Here is a 20,298-nt window from a genome sequence, read left to right on the forward strand (position 1 = left end):
CACAGCAAGTAAACGTTAAGTTTCTTTGTAGATTTACTTCTTTTTTTCCCCCAGCAGATTTATGACTGCAAAAATGGCAATGTAGAACAGTTAACTTGGTAAAAGCAGCTTAAGTATTAGGATCGGCAACATCAGAATGTTCAAGGAGGGATGGAAACAAACATTGTTTTGGTGGTTGTGCTTTAGTTAAGCCTGCCAAGAGACAGAATTGTTATTATATGGTAAAGATTCCTTTTTTAAAAACCAAAAAAAAAAAAGGTAAACATCTGTTTGCTCAGAGCTAAACTGAAAAAATGGTTTAGTCTTCAAATTTCAAGCACTTTCAAGCAATGAAATTAAATTTCAGTAAAATTGAAATAAAATTAAGCATCTAAATACCTTCTCTCTAACTTCTTAAGCTAGTGAATCCTGCTGGTTTTGTCTGTAGTTTTTAAATGGTTGTCTACCACTGTTGTCTCTTAAAACAGTAACATTAAATAATATTTTGAGTTTCTCAGTGAGAAATGTAACAATTTTTTTGTTTGTTTCCCTTTGCTCTCCCAAATTACACAACCGTATAGCACCACACCCCTTTGATTGAGGTTCCCTGTGGCTATTGGTATTTTCTAAGAGAAGTATTATGCGTTAATTAGTTCCTTCATTTTCTCTAGGTCAGCTGGCAAAAATACCCATCGAAGTTCAACAGAAGAGGATTCGTCTTCAGAGGAAGAAATGGAGTGGAGTGGTAACAATATGCTCCTAACTAATCTCTCTATACCTCAGTTAGATGGGACTGCAGATGAAAATGGTGGTAAGTAAATAGAAAAACAGCTTTGGAAGTTGAATTATTACCTGGGTCATTTTCAGATCAATTTGCTAATTTTCAAAAGTGCTAACCATTTTAAATTCTTGTTTCAATTGGAAGGAAATGCTCTCAATGGATTGCAGAAGCAAGCCCTTAACATCTTCCTTATAAGCCAACAATATTTTAATCTCAATGCCCTCTACGAATTACCAGAATCTGTTTTTCCTATTGTATTAATGATCCAAAAAAGGGCATTGTTTAATTAGTTTTATGGAAAAGATAGTTACCTTGTTGCAAGGGGTATTTTTCTGTTACTATTTGTTATGCAAATATGGTGTTAAAATTGATGATCCTGTAGGATCATTTATCCTTTCATTGTAAATAGTAAATGTATTGTTGTGTAAATTTAGATGGTTCTTTGCTTTGCAAGTATTTGCCACACATGCTAAAATACAGTGAGCCTTTGTTTGAGCCTACGTTTCATTCAGCAGATTGCATGTTCACATCTTGGGATCGCACGAGTTAAAACTATGCAGTGGCAAAGCTGATGCAGAAGAAACTGCCTTTCAAAATCTATAAAAAAATTAAATTAATCTGTAGAGAGGCCTCTTGCCATCTCTTTATAACCTGCTGTCTTTCATCAAAATAACCTTAGTTAATAGAACACACACTTTGAGGTTAGGCAAATATATAAATATCATTATTTGTTTCATTAGACAATCTGCATATTTTCACATTTATAAAATTCTGTTGAGCAAAACAATGTAAAATGGATGGATCTTGTGGGGAGAAATATATATCTGTATCCAGGGTTTTCTCAGTATTAGGTTCACTTTTGTTCTTGGTCTAATCAACAGTAATTTTCTTCTTTGTTTAGAAATGTTGTATTAGTCATACTTCATACTTCATTGCCTTTAAAATTTGAGATTTGCGGTTAACATAACTTTGTACAGAAGCTTCTTTCTTAATCTATAGTACAAACTGGTTAATGTAAAATCTTGTTTGTGCTCATGCATGTACCTAATTTCCTATTACTGCCTTTGCTCTTCGAGGCAGGAATGTAATCCTTTACAAGATTTCTGTATTAGTTCGTGTCTCTTGAAGCTATTTGACAAAAATAACAAACATCATACATTAGTATATAAAATAAATACGTCTTAATATATCTATTAGCAATTCTGTATTAGAGAAAGTGAGCTATATGATCTTATAGATCGTAGACAACCACAGCTTTTGTGTTCACTGTTTAAAGCATAGTTTGCTTTTTTCTTTGCTTTTATGGGTATAATGGTAGGGTTAATACGTGATTTGATGTATTACTAATATGATTTGGTTTTGCAAAATATACAATTGTAATTTCCTTATTTGCAGTACTTTGTAATTTAATGTAAAAAGGGATGCTCCTGGCTAATGAGACTGTATCTTAAATGATTGTTTAACTTTTAGAATATTTTAAGTATATGAAATATCACTTGCAGAAGAGTGTCAGCTTAGAATGAGTTTATTACTGTGAACTTTTATATCAACTTCTTATAATAGGAGATAAAGTAAATTCAAAACAGATCTCAGTCCAGTTCCTCTAAATTAGAAAATGCTTATCCACACCTGAATCTGCGTCCGTAACATCTGACTGACTGACGAGTATTTTTGCAATTTTTATATCTGAATAGTCGGGTACCTTCCAAGCGTTTGTTGACACTTCACTAAACTCCCATTTTCTTGGTTTTCAGTTAATCCTCCTCATTCTTTGTGTGGACTCCTACCCTCAAAGAATCATAGGCAGCATCTCCCAGCTGTGTTTCACAGCTCAGGGACTCTGTGTATGCATTAGAAAATGTTATTAGAAGCAGATTGAGACTTCATTTTATTTTTCTCACCCGACAACAAATAAATTGCTAAGCTGAAGGCAGCATGAATCTAAGATAATCCCCCAAGTTGGTTGAGACTTACAGTAAAGGCCCAAAGGATCCCCCATCTAGTACGACAGTGTGCAGCACCTGCTTTCAGGTCATACAGCATGTGTCATAACTCCTATCCTCCTTCAACATTTCAGCTAAAGATGTGGACACATGAACAAATTGCTGTGTGCCAGGAGCTCTGTGGTAACTGCCTCTTTGCAGAGGAATAAACTTCTTCAAATCACTTGGTGTTCATTGTGGTTATGAGCAAGCACACGGTTGCTCCAAACCAGTTGTTAATTTGTTATTTAACCACCTGCCTGTCCACACTTAGCCTGCAGTAAATGTGATTAAAGTATCAGCGAAAGAGAGAAATCGTCCCAGGTATCATATGATGAGTCTGCACAGGACAGTTGCCGCAGCACATGCTGGTCGCAGATCTGTGTGGGAACGTTAATGCATGAATATGAATTCATGATCTAACTAAATGGTGTGAGCTCCTTGCATAAACAGCTGAATGGGTGGTGGATTGCTCTGCTTTATAAAAGTGCAGCAAACTACCTGTGCTTAGCGTGCAGGACAGTTAATACAAAGCCCTTGCCATGTTGTAAGATAGAACTTCAGCTTTCTGTGCAATGACTTTTCTATATGGGGAAAGTCATCTAAATAAGTTCTTTGTTTTTCAGAGCCAATGAGTATGCATGCTTCTCAGGGACAAAGCAGGATACAAGCTTTTCTAGAAATCAATCTGTTTATATTTAGTTATCTGAAAGTGATTTTAGAAGCGTTCTCTCAGAAAACCAGCATGAAATCTTTGGCAATTGTATGAAAGCCTACCATTTAGGAGTAACTGACAGAACGGCTGAGACACAAATGTACTGACGACGTGATTTTGATAAAGCAACTCGTACTCAGGGTCTGTAGTTGTCATGATCATAAATGCAGCGTGATTTAGAAGAGTTTTGTTTCTTCTTTGGATGGAAGGGCTTTCAGGAAAATGTCATTAAAATGGTTAATGCCTTAGGTTGGTTTTTTTACAGGAAAACTAGAGTTTATCTCTAATTGCTTGTCTTCCATTTCAGACAATCCTTTGAATAATGAAAGTTCTCGAACTCACTCGTCCGTCATTGCAACAAGCAAAATGTCTGTAAAGACCTCAATCTTTCACAAAGATGCTGCTACGCTAGAACCCCCATCTTCTGCTAAAATTACTTTTCAGTGTAAACACACAAGTGCCCTTTCTAACCATGTTTTGAATAATGAAGATTTAGTAGAAGACCTCTCGCAACCAAACACAGAAACAAGACCTGAACTTTCAGTCCATGCTCTTACAAAAGAAAGCACTTACTCAGCAAAGTACCCAACTCCATTCAGCAATAGTACCCATGCAGAAAACTCTCACAAAGAGAGTAACAAGAAAGAGACTCTCCCAGTTCCTTCATGTGAAAATAATATTTTTGAGTATGAAGATGATATTTCATCAGTGAGCAGACAGATACCTAGTAGGAAGTATACTAGCATCAGAAAGGCTGAAAAGGATGTCTCTTTTATGCATGTGGGCCGCCACATTGGTGACAGCATGTTGAATAAAAACTTATTTAACTTTTCTGATTTGAGCCACTCCAGCCACTCCAAAGGTAAAATGTCCTCTGAAGTAAATGAAAAGTCCAGCAGTGCAAATATAAATAGTTTTTTTCCAGCAACAGTTACAGAAAATTGTGAATTGGTGTCTTGTTCAGGAGGAAGTCGAACTGTGGTACATTCACTTGAAAATAACACTGATGAAGGTGGCCTTAATAAGCTTAAAATTAGGTATGAAGAATTTCAGGAGCATAAGGCAGAAAAGCCAAGCCTCAGTCAACAAGCAGCACATTATATGTTCTTTCCTAGTGTTGTTCTTTCTAATTGTCTCAGTCGACCACAGAAGTTAGCTCCCGTGACATATAAATTACAGCAAGGCAACAAACAGTCCAGGTTGAAGCTGAATAAAAAGAAACATAGTTTTATCAATCATCAGGAGCCTGCAAGTGTAAATGATGTTGCATTAGTGAAGGAAAGCTGCTATACACAAGGTAATGCTTGTAGTAACATTCCTGTTAAGGATAGTGCTTTACCTAGTGACTTAGTTCAAGTTCCTCTTGAGGCTTTTGAAAACAAAATGTCTACAAGTACTGCTAATTATACTGACTGCCAGTTTGCAGATGGATCTCTTGAAACTGAGCAGTCTTTTGGATTATGTGGGAATAAATATACGCTCCGAACGAAACGGAAGGTAAATTATGAGACTGAAGACAGTGAATCAAGCTTTGTCGCACACAACTCAAAAATTAATCTACCTCAACCGATAGAAAGTGTTGACAGTTCGGATGGGTCTCAGAAGTCTCGAAAGCGTAGAAAACTTTCTAAAAAATTGCCACCTGTTATTATTAAATATATTATCATCAATAGATTTAGAGGGAGAAAAAATATGCTTGTTAAACTAGGGAAAGTAGATTCTAGTGAGGAAAGAGTAGTACTCACAGAGGAAAAGATGAACTTATATAAAAAGCTTGCACCTTTAAAGGACTTTTGGCCAAAAGTTCCTGACTCTCCTGCAACCAAATATCCTATTTATCCACTAACACCAAAGAAAAGTCACAAAAGGAAAGCAAAACATAAGTCAACCAAGAAAAAAGCTGGAAAACCACAAAAAACAGGTAGTAAAAATATTAAAAGAACTTTATCTTTCAGAAAAAGGACTCATACAATTCTTTCTCCTCCTTCGCCGTCCTACAATGCTGAAGCTGAAGACTGTGACTATAACTACAGTGATGTCATGTCTAAGTTAGGTTTTCTTTCTGAGAGAAGCACAAGCCCAGTAAACACATCTCCACCTCGCTGCTGGTCTCCCACTGATCCAAAAGCAGAAGAAATTTTGACCAACCTGGACAGAGAAGCTTTATTTAGTAGGGGGCCCAATATGTACAACAGCAAGACTGTTAGTTCTAGTGTAGGTAAAAATAGTCGAGCAAAAACTCAGGTTAAGAAATGTAAAAAGAAATTTGCTAGCCCCACTGTGTCTACCAAGAAAAAGAAAAAGATTAATCAGGCTGATAAAACAGCAGATGATGGAAAGAAGAAACCTAGAACAAAACAAAGACAAAAAACAGCTGAAAAAGCATCCTCAAGAAAGCGCGTTGTATTTAAAGATGAAAAAGGAAATACTCGCTCTACTGCAGAAGTGAAGTTTGTCCTGCAACGTCAAGATCTGCCTGAGATTTCTTACAACTCTGTCAACTCGCAGCCGCTTAATAACCGCAGAGACAGTCCTCTTCCTGGCTATTCAGCAGGATACCTACCATCAGCCCAGCTCCCTTCAGCAGCTGATGCACAAGGTAATTCATCAGGCTGTTTTCATTCATTGATGGAAATTGATAAGCCTGTAGATGCACAGTGTTTACCTGCTCCACGAGAAGACCCTCATTCATCTCTCGCATCTACTCCTGTGGCATCTGGAAGGGAAGTACCAAAACTGAGCTCTCAAAGACCCAGGCCTCAAAGTGCTATATTTAGAATGAAGGATTCTGCTCTCATTCAAAACATATTTGATCCACCTAATCACTCAACTCGGGTAACACAGAATGCACGCATCTCTAAAGATAAGACTTCTGCAAAAGCAGAGGAGGTAAGAAATTTGCAAAACAGATATTTACCACCAGCTGGGAAATTGAATGAAGCTCGTGACTCTTTGGACACAGTGAAGATGGATCAGTTACATGCCGCTAACTATTTGCATTGTAAAGACAATAATCAACAGCAGATTTTCTGTTTACCGGAGGCATCAAAGCATTCTGATCCTTGTTCTTCTATTCTTAAGTCATCTGAGGAAAGCCCTGGGCCACTTCAGTTGCCTAAGAACTGTTTTGTGACGTCTTTGAAGAGTCCAGTGAAACAGTTAAATTGGGATCAAAACCAGAGAGGATTTATTTTGGATATGTCACATTTTAAACCTGAAACAGTAAAACAAAGGTCTCTCTCAGAAGCAACCATGCAACCAAAACCCATCTCCCAGTATAAAAACAGGACTATAGTGGCCCCATCAGCATTCAGTGAAGGACAGTCTGGCCTAGCTGTTTTGAAAGAGTTGCTCCAGAAGAGACAGCAGAAAGCTCAGAATGCAAATGTTACACAGGAACCATTACCGGCTAAAACACAGCTGAGCAGGAATATACCATGCCCTCTTGAACAGCATAAAGCAATCAAAAGGTCACGGTCAGTCACGTCGCCAAGAAAATCTCGTGCTCCTAGGAATACAAAACCTAAAGAAAAAACACCAAAACTTTCAAAAATGGAGTCTTTAAGCCAGCAGATCAGTAGTCGCATTGATCACTCTGTGTCTGATGACAGCCCCATTTTTTTTTCAGACCCTGGTTTTGAAAGCTGCTACTCACTTGAAGACAGCTTGTCTCCAGACCACAATTACAACTTTGATATTAATACTATAGGGCAAACTGGATTTTGCAGTTTTTATTCTGCAAGCCAGTTTGTCCCAGCAGATCAAAATTTGCCCCAGAAATTCTTGAGTGATGCAGTTCAAGATCTTGGTTCTGGACAAACAACAGAAAATGACTTTCTGTGTCATAATGACCAAAAATCTGAGGAAGAAAAGCAGCATTCTTCAAGCACAAGTAAATGGATAAGGTCTGGTTCCCTGAGTCCTGAGCTTTTTGAGAAAACCTCACTGGATAATAATGAGAACCACTGCCATAGCCAATGGAGGAAAAATGTTCATCCTTCAACTTCTAGATCTAGTTCTATCGATACCTCTTGTATGCAAGAGACTGAGGTCTGTTTAAATGAAAAATTCAAATTGAATAGAAATACAGTAAATAAAGAGAGATTTCTTAACCTTCCTCAGCCAACCAGCTCAGACTGGATTCAAAGCCACATTAGAAAAGAAACCACTTTTGAACCCTGTCAACCACTTGATTCAGTTAATACCTCTTTTACATCTATATTGTCGTCTCCTGATGGTGAACTTATAGATGCAGCTTCTGAGGATTTAGAATTGTATGTTTCGAGAAACAATGAGGCATTAACTCCAACTCCAGATAGTTCACCAAGATCAACCAGTTCTCCCTCGCAATCAAAGAATGGAAGTTTTACACCTCGTACTGCTCACATTCTTAAGCCTCTCATGTCCCCACCCAGTCGTGAAGAAATCATGGCAACTTTGCTAGATCATGATCTCGCAGAAACAATTTATCAGGAACCGTTTTGCAGCAATCCTTCAGATGCTCCAGAAAAGCCAAGGTACTGTGTTAAATGCATTTCTGTCTACATATGCTTGTGTCTATATTAAATTTAATTTATTCCTGTAAACAATTTTATGCTGTTACGTGGCACAAATGCATGAAAGATCCCATCTGATATACATACATTTGAAGTTGAAAACTACTGTACTTCCTGAGCAAATACCCGTTGTCATTCATGACACTTTGGTTTTTTATTGCTTGATATTATTGTGGTAAGTGGGAATGTGCCTGCTTTGTTTGTAAAAGAAAGATACTGCCCACAGGAATTGCATAGTGAGAAAACTAGTTAGCAGGACTCTGCTTATGTATCATCTTGAGGACTGCCTGCAGTGTGGCTTAGAGCAAAACAGTAATTCAAACTCTCTTCTTCACAGGGAGATCGGAGGACGGCTTCTCACAGTGGAAACTAGACTTCCAAATGACCTGCTTGAGTTTGAGGGGGACTTCTCATTAGAAGGTCTACGACTCTGGAAGACTGCATTTTCAGCAATGACAGAAAGTCCTAGACCAGGGTCTCCTCCCCGTTATGGTCACTCTACTGTTAATAAAAGAGAAAGTAATAGCCATAAAACTAGTGAAGACAAAAAAATAGTCATAATGCCATGCAAGTGTGCTCCAAGCCAACAGCAAGTTCAGATATGGCTTCATGCCAAAGAAGAGTATGAACATTTCAAGAAATTGCCTAAGAATCATCCTGCTGAGCTGGAAAAGGCAGCTGAGAATTTCAGCTCTGCAGTATTGTCTGAAGAGAAATCTATAGAAGTAGTAAAAGCAGCTAAAGATTTAAATTTATCTAGCCTGGAAGATGAAAGACCTATTGTGCCTACAAAGAATTGTCCTGCTTCTGTGGCAGAAACTACAAAAACACAAACCAAGGAAACCTGTGATAAGTCTATAAGCACTATAGGAACTTCCATAAATACTAAAAATGACATAGACTCTAATAAAACTCCATCTGAAAGCAAGACACTTACTACTTCAACACTAGAACATGATAAGGAGGAGGAGGAGGAAGATTATTATGTCAATTACAGTTCACCAGATTCTCCAGTACTTCCTCCTTGGCAGCAAGTAGCATCTCCAGATCCCAAGCAGTCCAATTTAGAAGACACAGAGTGGAAAAATCAGGATATTATTTTGTCTTCTGTGGATGGAAATGACGTACTACCTGTTGGAAGTGCACAAAACTCTCCATCCACCCAAGAGGACGTTAGGACATCCTTTGACACGTCTCCATTTCCAGTTAATGAAGATCCTGGAAATTCTGAATCCATTTGCCTACATAGTACACCCATTGTGCAGAGAAAATATCAAGATGGAGTACCTGAAGTTCTTGGGTTTACTCCTTTATCCACAGGTAAATCCATTAAGTGATTCTAATGATACACAAAAAAAATTTCTGAATATGGTAAGATACGATGTTTCTTTTGACATAATGAGAAAATAATTACATCTCCACAAAAAAAAATTTAAATCTATTTTTGGAAAGGAAAAGGCCTGTGCATTATTGCTAAAGTAACTATTGAATTATAAAAAAGTCTAGAAGCAGAACACCCTTTTGCTTCCTGATAGTCTCTAGTATCTGAACATTTGAAGTGCTGGTTAAAAACTTAATTTAAAAGTATAGCTTATTTTGGGGATTTTGAAATCGTGTTGGTTATATTGCTTGTATTTTTCCAAACATAATCTCAGTGTAGAGTGTGAATAACATTGCAGTGTTCAAGATGATAATCATGTGAGGTTTGGTGACTTACTGGCCTTGTACTATACATTCCTAAATGTCCATAAATACCAAATTTTAATAGTTGTGCTTTGGATTGGACAGAGAATAAAGTTGTATTTGTTTAATATTTGTTTATAACGTTAACCAAATGTCTCTGGTTGTTTCCAGCAAGTTGTTTAATGTCTAGACAATATTATTGAGGCTAAGCAGTTTCGCACTTATATATGTTTACAGAACCAAAAGCCCAGAAACTGAGCCACAAGAGAGGAAATAATACTGATGGTCTTCGAAGAGTACTTTTAACCACACAAATGAAGGTGAATTAAGATTTTATGTACAGATGTATTTTTATTATGCCACACACATATTTCCATTCTCTTTCTTCTGTGTTGTTTTTTCTTTTGCTGTTAAGATCTTGAAAATACATTTAAAATGGTAGGGTGCAATTGCTGTAGAATCAGTGTACACTCCAAGTTAGGAGGAAGAAATCACTTTAATTTGCAGAGGGGGGGAGTTAGATATTGAGAGTGTGTTCTGTGTTTTAGGGTAGTGAGACGCTAATGAAACGCTAGAGACACCATGTAAAGATGATGTTTTGCTCTTTTAGTTACAACACCCTTTTTTAAAGTTCTATTGTGATTTCCCTTTTTTATATATATATGTGTGTGTGTGTGTAGACACAGACATGTATATTTATGTATCTGTGTGTGTATTAGTTTTCAGACGATGTCCTAAGCAGTTTCTGAATACAACATAGGCAGTGAACGACACTGGTATGCTGACAGAGTAGAAAGGGAATGGATCACATAAAATGATCAGACTTGCATGTTTTCCCTAAACGCTGTTTCTGCTCCCCATGCTAGAAACAGAAGGGTGGGCTAGGTGCATTACCAAAATGACTCAATAGTCTTTTCTTTTGTTCTTGACATACTGGTATTCACCCAGTTCAAGTAGGTACTTAAGTGTACTCTTAATTCAGCGCCTTAAAAAGTGGTGACTGAAACGGGGGGTTTTGATGAATTGTTGCTCAAGAGAGAATAGAGATTTGCTGGTTCCCCTGTCCTCAGGCTTCTAAGAAAGCCAGTATGTGTGGGGTTTTGGTTTTTTGCGTTTGGTGTCGTGTCTGTCGTCCCGTGTCCCCCCCCCCCACGTATTTCAAACTGCCTCTTGCTTTACTATGAGGTTTCATTAAAATTATTCCTAAAAGGCAGAAAGACACAACTGTTGTTTCCCTGTTGAAAAATGACATGAAGAGATAGTGAAAGCCTTTTTTTTTTAGTAATTGTAGCATAGCATTTGCACTTTCATTGATAAATTTGTATTTAATATTGCATATTAATTTAGCAACCTGTAGTGTTTTCAATATTATACTGAGCTTTTTTTTCTTTCTTTTTTTTTCCTCCCCCAATAAGAATCAATTTGTTGCCCTCGGCGCTCCAAAGAAAGAGACTTCTCAGATTGAAGGACCATCTTTAAATAACACTTACGGTTTTAAAGTCAGTGTGGAAAACTTGCAGGAAGCAAAATCTTTACATGAGGTAACTTACTGTTACATGTTATTTTATAAAATGATAGTTTATCAGACCAGTTTTCTAATGGCAGAATTTAAAAATCTTTTCCTCCTTGGTCCCTGCCTGACTTAAAATTAATCAGTGTGTGATGGCTGCAGCTTTAAGTAGTTGCTCTTCTAGTTTCAGCTTGATCTCCAAGTGCCTTTATTTAATCGTATTGAACTAAATTTCACAGTATTTTTGTTGAGAAAGTGGTAAACCTTCCTTTAAAAAATAAATACAAGGGAAAGATCAGAAGGAAGAAATAGTAAGTTTTGTATAAAAATATTACTGGAAAAACTATTTGACCATAACTTTCATGGATTGTTTCTTAAGGAAATGATCCAAGGCATCTGGCATCATGCAGTCAGGCCCTCACGGTATCTCTGCATGTTACCTTCTGAACCTGTTGGCCAGTTTCTACTACATTTAACAAAGTGGTACATGTCTCAAAGAGTGTGTCTACACATTTCATGTAGATCAGTGGCTGGTCTGGGAAGAGAGACCAAAACTGCTGCTGGAGAAAGGGATTCAATGTGAATATAGTACTGCTGTGTTTGGCTGCTAACTGGTCAGCCAGCATGTTTTGCTGCCAGACAGTCACTACGTCCGTGGCTTGGAATTAGCTGTTGACCAATTTACAGATGAGATGGGGATGCAGAAGTTTTATGCACTGAGTAGATGACATAGGAGAAGCCACAAGAAACTAATGATTTTGCAGGAAACGGAGATAGAGCTTGATAGTAAAATTTCATTTTAGTGGTGGCTCTAGTGATTTAGGCTGCAAATCTAGAGGAAATCAGGCTGCCCCCAGGGCAGCTTACATACTCAGAAATATTTGTAACTTTTCCCTTCTAATTCCTCCAACTTGCCCATCAGTCCACATTACCAACTATATTATGCAAGACAACAGAGCAACAACATAGCATTGAAACAGTATTAAATACTATAGTATTTCTTATAGAGTCAAAACTGTACAATATATAGGGATTAGCATTTTCTTCATGCAAACCATTCTGCAAAAAGCTGTAGCAACATGATGTGGAAGTTCATTAATGCAAGTGAAGGGAAAGTTAGGTATGCTCCATATCTTCCTGTAAGTGACTTAGTCTTCATGCTTGTTTGCACGTCTTGGGTGAGGGAGGGAAAGGAAAATAAAGACCAACAGTGATTCTTTGTTCTTGATCAGTCCAGAAACTTAATTCAGCTCAATATGCAAAGCTGTTTGAAAACGTTACAGGAATTTACAATTGTTGGAGTTGAACATTTCTGTTTGTTTATATCTTCTGCTTTTGGTAAAAGAAGATTTTACTCAGAAACAAATACTGAATTTTAATAGAGTATAAAAATGTACTAAGTGATTAAGAAGATTTTATCAGAAAAAAAAAATGAATTTTAATAGAGTATAAAAATGTACTAAGTGATTAATCTTTTTTGTAAGGTAATGCTTTTTGCAAAAAAGTGAGATCCAGAGATGCATGTTTAATCACTTCTATTAATTTTCAGGTGTGACCTCTTAGTTACAATATAATATGACCATATAAATGTCTGCAATGAGTTCATTTGCACTGATAATCTCCTCTTAAATTTTTTGAAGAAAGCTCCAAAACATACTAACTTATTGTATTTATTTGTTGGTAGGTCCAACACCTTACCCTCATCAGTATGGAGTTACATGCTCGAACCAGACGAGATTTGGAACCAGACCCAGAGTTTGATCCGATCTGTGCTTTATTCTATTGCATCTCATCAGACACAGCACTGCCAAATACTGATAAAAAAGAAATCACTGGTGCTATAGTGATTGATAGAGACAGGACGCTCTCAAGCCAAGGTTCCTATTTCTTTTTTCTTAACATATTTTACAAAAATGCTTATTTCATAGTAATCAAACAGTAGCAAGCAAAATATAATCGAGTATCTATATTACTATTTAGCTCATTTAATTTTGTCTTGTTGACTGTTGGATGAATGGCCATATTAAACATAGGGAGAGTTTTCCTGCTTATATCTTCCAAAGAACTATTGCATGGGCTGTAAACCACAAATAACATACGCATGTGCAAAATACCTATGTTTGCGTACTTGTGGACAAGCTCCTGCAGTGTTCTAAAAGTATAAAGAGGAAAACCTGCCTTTAGTTTCCTACTCAATTTGCTGGATAGCTACAAATAGAAAATGTTAAAAGCAAGACAGTATGTTTTATATTTTACTTAAGGGTTTTTTTTGTGGTTTTATCTGATCCTTTTAGGATCTAAACAGGGGCCCTTATTCTATTGTACCTTTTTGGCTTTGTTTAGACCAGTGATACTCAACCTGTGGCTCTAGAGCCGGATGTGGCTCTTCATGGCCCTACAGGCGGCTCTCGCAATGTAGGCGTCTGATCGGCGCTCCACTCTATCAGGCAGCGCGGGGAGCACTGAGCAAATGGACCAGCAGTGTGGGAGTCGCTGAAGTTCCCCCTCCCATAGGGGGAAAGAAAAGGAGCTGCTGGGATCCCCCCACAGGTAAGAGTAGAGATCACCTCCCACCCAGCAGCCGTGGGGCAGAATGGGGAAAAACTCGCCCTTTTGCCCCTTCCACCCCTCCACCCCACTCCTTCCTAGCAGCCAGAAGGGGTTGAAGACAGAATGCTGCTGGGAGAGAGGATGCTGATGTGTCATGTCGTGATGTATCAATATGTGATGATGTTGAGGCAGCATCATCACACGTTGAAGTGTCATGATGGGAAAAAAAAAAAAAAAATCACACTGTTGATACTTGATTTTTATGGTGCTCTACAACTCCATTTAATAAAGAAGTGGCTCTCCAGCTGTTAAAGGTTGAGTACCACTGGTTTAGGCTAGTAAAAAAAACAAAAACCAAAAAAAAGTCCTCTTTCTTTCAGGGTTTCTTTGGCATTGTGAATGTGCATTAAACCACAAAATACTGTCTAAAATTTAAGTGTGGACGAAAACCTACCAAAAATAAATTTAGCATTAAGGCAACAGCTCCTTCTTTTACCAGTTTATTTTTCAAAGTATTGTACATATTATATCATGTTAAGCTAGTTCTTATTATTCTCAGTTAAGTTTATTCTGGTATTACATGTTTATTACTATCTTTAAAAAAATTATCTCCATTACCTTACTAAGTGAGATTTTCCACAGTATAGCCACTATGGCTCCCTAGGCATGTGCCACTGACAAATTATCAAGAAAAAGCTCTCTGTAAAGAGGTCCAGTAATATTTCGAAAAACGAAAGGTTCTGATCTGTTTTTGTTAGTAAAATAAAATGATATGTTTAAATGTTATTGTGATATTCCTTGCTTTAATTGCTGTCAATATTTTCTTGGTTAAAACTTTTTTAGTTCCCTGTGGAGTGACTTGACATTGATACACACCTTTTTTTTCCCTCCCCCTTTTTGTATTATTATTGCTTTGTAAGTTACAGTACTCATTTTAACATTTATTTCTGAAAGCACACTTTTTAAAATTTTTTTAAGAATGTGTCAAAGTACAATGCCTTTTAAAAACTCCAGCTTGTTGCCTTAATCAGAGATATTGCTATCTGTTGTATAGAGAAAATAAAAAGACAGAGTATGTGTTGCGTATTATTCATTTATAGACATTTTTATATACGGAAGGCAAATGCTGAGTTCCTGCATGCATACGAATTCAGCTATTATTATAGCTTATTATAGCTATTATTAGCACACATTATCAATGTAGATACTCTTAATGTGCAATAAGTGAGCAGTTGCTCGTGTTTTTCCGTAGTAACTTAGCAGTGTTTTTTAAGAAGTGTACTGAAAAAAGAACTATACTATGTTATGTAGCATTTTCATTCTTCAAAGCATTTTGCAAAGCACTACTCTAAGGTAGCAGTTGAAATACATATTTTGTGTGAAAACACTGTGTGAGCTGTCATATGGTCCTTTAATATTTCTTATTCAAAAATAATTTTCTAATAGCTGGACTCTTGTACATGTAAAATGGTGAAATTTCTCTTGAATCAAATCTATTTATATCTGAGAATTTGTGCAAGATTTTTACTAAGTGAAAAGAACAAACTTTTCCACCCAAGAGGAACAAAATAAGTCCATGGAATTAATTGTGATAATAATTAGTGTTAAAGATAAAAATAGGTTGTATTCCATACTTCTTTTCAGTTGTATGTTTTATTCTAAAGCAGTATTATTGACTGAAGTAATGGAATTCCTTCTAAATTGTAATGTGTTTTTCTTTTACTTTATTTTCTAGGGAGCAGAGACCAAGCCCCCTTGCTCACAAGATCTGGAGTTACAGGACTAGAAGTCAGTTACGCTACTGATGAAAGAACTCTTTTCCAGGAAGTAGTGAATATTGTAAAAAGGTAGCATATCTGTACGTTCTGCTTTTATTTTTCAGGCTTGGTACAGCAGATTTAGTTCCTTCAACCCTTGCCAGTCTCTCAAATACTGATTTTTGTTGTTGTTGTTTCCCTCGAAGGCTTATTTCTAGAGTGGACAAGCATGGTGGTCTTTCAAATAAAAATACTTTTTGCTTTTCCTTTTCTCTGACAGCAAGAACATTCAGATTCTCTTAAGGAGCTGAGTTACAGTCTTGAAACTAATCAGCCATATAAGTAACCTTCTTTAACATACAACCTTTCCTGTTAATCCCAGAATTCATTACACATCTCTCTCTGAAACTCTCAGAATAGTAGATATTAACAGTGCTGAGAGCTATAGAAAACCCCCCAGATGTGAGGAATTTTTCTAGGGACTCTGAGGCAAGACAAAAAAACCTACATGGTGCTGAAACTGCTATGGACAGATTAAAATAACTGGTAGTTGAAAAATCAGTTTCCTTCATTACTTTTGTCTTCTCTGAATGGAAATCCCCTGCTCCATCAGACTTGGAAAACTGCTGGTTCTCCCCATCTCCACCAAGGCTGGGAAGCCTGTTTGGTAGCCCTCTCGGCTGGTGAGTAGGTGGAACCACAGACGTCTCTCCAGGCCCTACTGACAGAGGTGCAAAGCTGTAAAATTGCAAGGAAAAATAAACAGATTTAAACTATGAGTCACCCTGCTGGAATAGAGGCACAAGAAAAAAATGTGTACTAGGCAGAGTACATTTGCAATTCTTTCTCTCTCCAACCAGAAAACCTCTGATGAGAAAGACATTGACCAACCCCATGAAGCCAGAATACAAAAAGAGTTGCTGAATGCAACCAACACAGGGTGGGTCCTGGCAGAGCAGCAGATCCCTGTTCAGAGAAGACAAAATTCAGGTAAGGAACATAATTTTATTTTTCTCTTTCTTGGAAATCTAGTGCTCCATCAAACTTAGGAAAATCACTGAGAATGAGAAGCTGCCAATAAATGAAGAATTCTCCACCAGTTGTGTGGAAGTTTAAAAAGTGACAGTACATAAAGAGTATGACAGAGAGAACTCAGCAGTTAGAATATATATATTTATCACTGAAGAACAGAAGAATTTACATCTGTACATATCGAAGGCATTACAGAATGAAAAAAGCATGCAGTTTTTGTAGTACTTCAAGATGGAATGTACCAGTCACCAGGTTGCTGACTGAGAAATCTCTTCTTAAGAGATCCTCTCTTTCAACACTGTGCTAGCATGCCTTTTTGACTGAACAACTTTATCATCAAAGATTGAGTTAATTAGCTTGTATTCCTGGAAGATAAAAAAATTAGATCTATTAATGGAGAGGCAGACTGCTGTCGTCATCTTAGTCTACTTCCCTCCTAAGGAGTCAGACTTCTGCTGAACTCTCGACAAATATGTTTTTAAAACTTGGACCACATCTACAGTTTGCAGCTCTTTTCCCCCTTTATCTTCTGTAGCCTAGGCGAAAGAGAATAAGAAATTTTGCTGGAGTAAATGTTTTCTATTTCTTAAGCACAAAACAAGTGTCTAGGCCCAGATTAGCTTTAACTGAAGGAAAAAGTACGGTAAAACTACTTGATTAAAAAGTAGTGGACTGCAAAAATCTTCCTCAATGGGAAGTGAACAAGCAAGCAGCTTTAATGAAAACTTTCAGCATCAGGAATTATTTTTAAAACAATCTTCTGTTGCTGTTTTTAGTGTTATTTTTTTCCAGCACAAGATAGGTACTCCAGTTGTTCTGGTAGGTGCACTTAATAGTAGGTCTGATAGGTTAGAGAAAGAAAACAATCAGGCCATGTTTAAGAAGCATTACCACTTGGGATTCATGGAGCAAAACTCAAAATCACCTTAATTTATCAGCAGAGGACCATATCAGTATCTTATATACTGATATATGCATCAGGCTAGAGGATAATAGGTTCTTGTGACCAAATAGCATGCCCAGCATGACTGCAGCTTGCTTTCGGTTCATCTTCTTGGCCTCTTTGGGTGTTGGAGGGAAGTGTGGAAGAGTGAAATTCCAGATTCCTGGCACAGGGGAATGACAGAATATCTATTCAATCTTGATTGTCAGTACCAGGAACAGAATTCATCAACTTGTTGGTGCACTGAACAGAGGGTACCTCAGCTGTGGGAGGAATTGTCTTATGCAGTCCAATTGAAGAATTCTTGTTCCCATTTCTAGTCATTCTCTTAGCAGTTGGCCTAATTCTTGCTCTTATTTCATATATGTGAAATTGTGGAACGTACTCATTTGTTTCAAGTTCCAGCCTTCTACTTCTCTGTTTAGGCCTTTTGTTTTTATTCTATTCTGGTTATTGAAAATAGGAAATGGTTGATTCTGTCACTTCTTGTCAATAGATGTAAACTCTGGAAGAGCACTGTTCCCAGCACACAGATGAGGGAAAAGTGATTCCTGGGAAATGTATCACTTCCTGCAATACTCTTAGCTCGTCAGTCTCTTTTTCCATCAGAAATCTGCAAGCATTTTGTCTTTGAACAAATGACCCAGAGTATCTACGCAAATAGTCTTTATAACGTGCTGGTTGATATTGAGGAGCCCAGATGCTGAAGCAGAGAGTAATAAACTAGTGAGGTTTTAATGCTCTCTGGTGTTTTATTCTTGGGCTGCACTAGCCTATTGTCACTGAAGAGTGTTTCCCAAATCTAACTTTTTATAGCGGAGCTAAAGTTACTCCGTTACATGTTCACTGAAGATGAGCGTTGCTCCAGAAAGTTCACTGGAATTGATGAGCTGAAGTTGGATTCAGTTATACCTTCACTGTGAAGTTATTCAGCGCATGCTAGATCTGAATGACCACAGTAAGGTTAACGTGTTTCCACCTAGACGTCCATAAAGTAAATAGCAAGTTAAATGTTCTTTTGTGAAATTAGTAGATGTTGTCTCTGATTAACTCAGGGCAGTTGGCAAATGAAAATAAGTTGCCTTGAGGTCTGTAGACCAGAAGACCTGGTTGTTTCTCTGGAATTGTGATCTGTGATTTCATCTATGCTGAAATCTAGCAGATTTGTCCAAATACTGAGGGGAATAAGCACCTTTATTTCTAGGAGATTATTACTGAGAGTGATTCAGCTGTGAAATGGGGGTACTTATAAGTGTAAGTACCAAAATCTATGTAGAGACAGCTAAAAGAAAGCACATCATTGTAAAGGGAATTTGAGAATTCTCTTTAAATCTAAAAGGTATTGAAATACTGAGCTGCTTGAGGGTTGACAGGTAGGAAACAGTTTGAAAGGAAGAGCCATCGAGGTGAGTTTGGAGGAGGCAGGGAAGAATAAACAACATGGATTTGCAACAAAGAAAAGCATAATTAAAGTGGTTCTTGGTACCCTGACAACTGTCTTAGAGTTCGAGAGGAAGCTTCACCTACATAGGTCCAATTTTCCCTTCTTTGGTAAGCTGTCCTCTGGCTGTAAACAGAAAAATAGGACTTCAGCTCAAAACTGGCATAAAGCAGTTGAGAAACAGTCTCCTTCCCATCCTGTGCAGCCAGTGTGGATGATCTACAAGCACAGAGCACCAAGTTGTAGGCTCTTTGGAGTTGTCATAGGGGATTTTTTTTTTTTTTTCTTGAAATGGAGCCTGTATCTATATTGCTGTCCTAAAGGATTCTGTCATGCTGCCTGAACAGCCTTCTTGAATAGACCCTCTCTTTATCTTAAGGTGTCAGCTGCAATGAGTTGGGAGAAAAATTGGAAGAATCTGCCTGCTTGAAAAAGTAAAACAGAACCACCTTTCTGAACCTAAAGGCAGAAAAAAGAGTAAACACATTCACATAGCTCCACAAACCAGTCAGTACAAAACACAGGAAAGCTGGCTGTTTGAAGAGGAGGAGGAGGAAGGGAATGCTACAGGAGTGTTTGTCTTGGAGATTTTAAAAATGCGGGAAAACTAGAGCTGTCCAAGCCTGATGGAGCAGTGGATTCCCATGAAAGAGAAATTAAATGTCTGGGCCTCTTCTACACTTTTAAGGCAAATTGTGCCACTCTTCTGTAAGTGCAGATACTACCAGATAGCAGAAAAGGGCTGGTCCTGCAGGCATGAGTGGAGAAAAATTTGGGGAATTCATGTGGGAATGTACAGTCCCCATCTCTGTGACACGCAGAGGATGTGGAAACAGGATGGGCTTGGAAAAAAAGTAGTAGTTCACTGCTACTTGAGACTCACCGGCCACCCACGGCTCTTTGTTCCCATGGAAGTAGTTTCTGATAAAAGTACAAAAACAGAGTATAAAGTTGTAAGATTTTTCTTAAAGATTTTGGGGATAAAACATTTGTAAATTAATTAGTTGTTAATACTTAACATTTAAGTATTTTGTATAATGTTTTTCTTGTCAAGTATGATGCTAATCAATTTTTTGTATTGGATACAATGCATTATATTTGTTCTTCTGTAAATGCTCTAGTAACGTTTTCTTTTTAGAACACAGATGTGTTAATCTAACCTTCTTTTCCCAGGACAGTATCATCTTGGGTGGCGTTTTCCTGTAGAAATCTTTAGTTAATGTCCTGTATCAACTTTATGGATTTCTGTTGTTCAAAGCAAACTGGAAAAATGTTTTCAGAGATTTCAGTTATGTACTTGAGTCACAAAGTATTCTGCTGCCATGCAGTTGCTGCTTTTGTCTGTATTTTAGGTCTGGCCTAATTCCCC

At 37.4% G+C, this 20,298-nt stretch overlaps 1 protein-coding gene across 1 annotated transcript in view; it reads left to right on the forward strand.

The window, feature by feature from the left end:
• Positions 1 to 20,298, forward strand: part of REV3L (REV3 like, DNA directed polymerase zeta catalytic subunit) — an 82,310-nt gene that overhangs the window by 33,262 nt on the left and 28,750 nt on the right. The window contains exons 11-17 of the mRNA XM_019474616.1: positions 651 to 790; positions 3,765 to 7,974; positions 8,351 to 9,333; positions 9,934 to 10,016; positions 11,112 to 11,237; positions 12,891 to 13,083; positions 15,492 to 15,603. Coding sequence (XP_019330161.1) covers positions 651 to 790; positions 3,765 to 7,974; positions 8,351 to 9,333; positions 9,934 to 10,016; positions 11,112 to 11,237; positions 12,891 to 13,083; positions 15,492 to 15,603 — 5,847 coding nt within the window. The remainder of the gene's footprint in view (positions 1 to 650; positions 791 to 3,764; positions 7,975 to 8,350; positions 9,334 to 9,933; positions 10,017 to 11,111; positions 11,238 to 12,890; positions 13,084 to 15,491; positions 15,604 to 20,298) is intronic.

This window comes from Aptenodytes forsteri, unplaced genomic scaffold, assembly GCF_000699145.1.
Source record: "Aptenodytes forsteri isolate BGI_AS27 unplaced genomic scaffold, ASM69914v1 Scaffold217, whole genome shotgun sequence".
Classification (NCBI taxonomy): Eukaryota; Metazoa; Chordata; class Aves; order Sphenisciformes; family Spheniscidae; genus Aptenodytes; species Aptenodytes forsteri.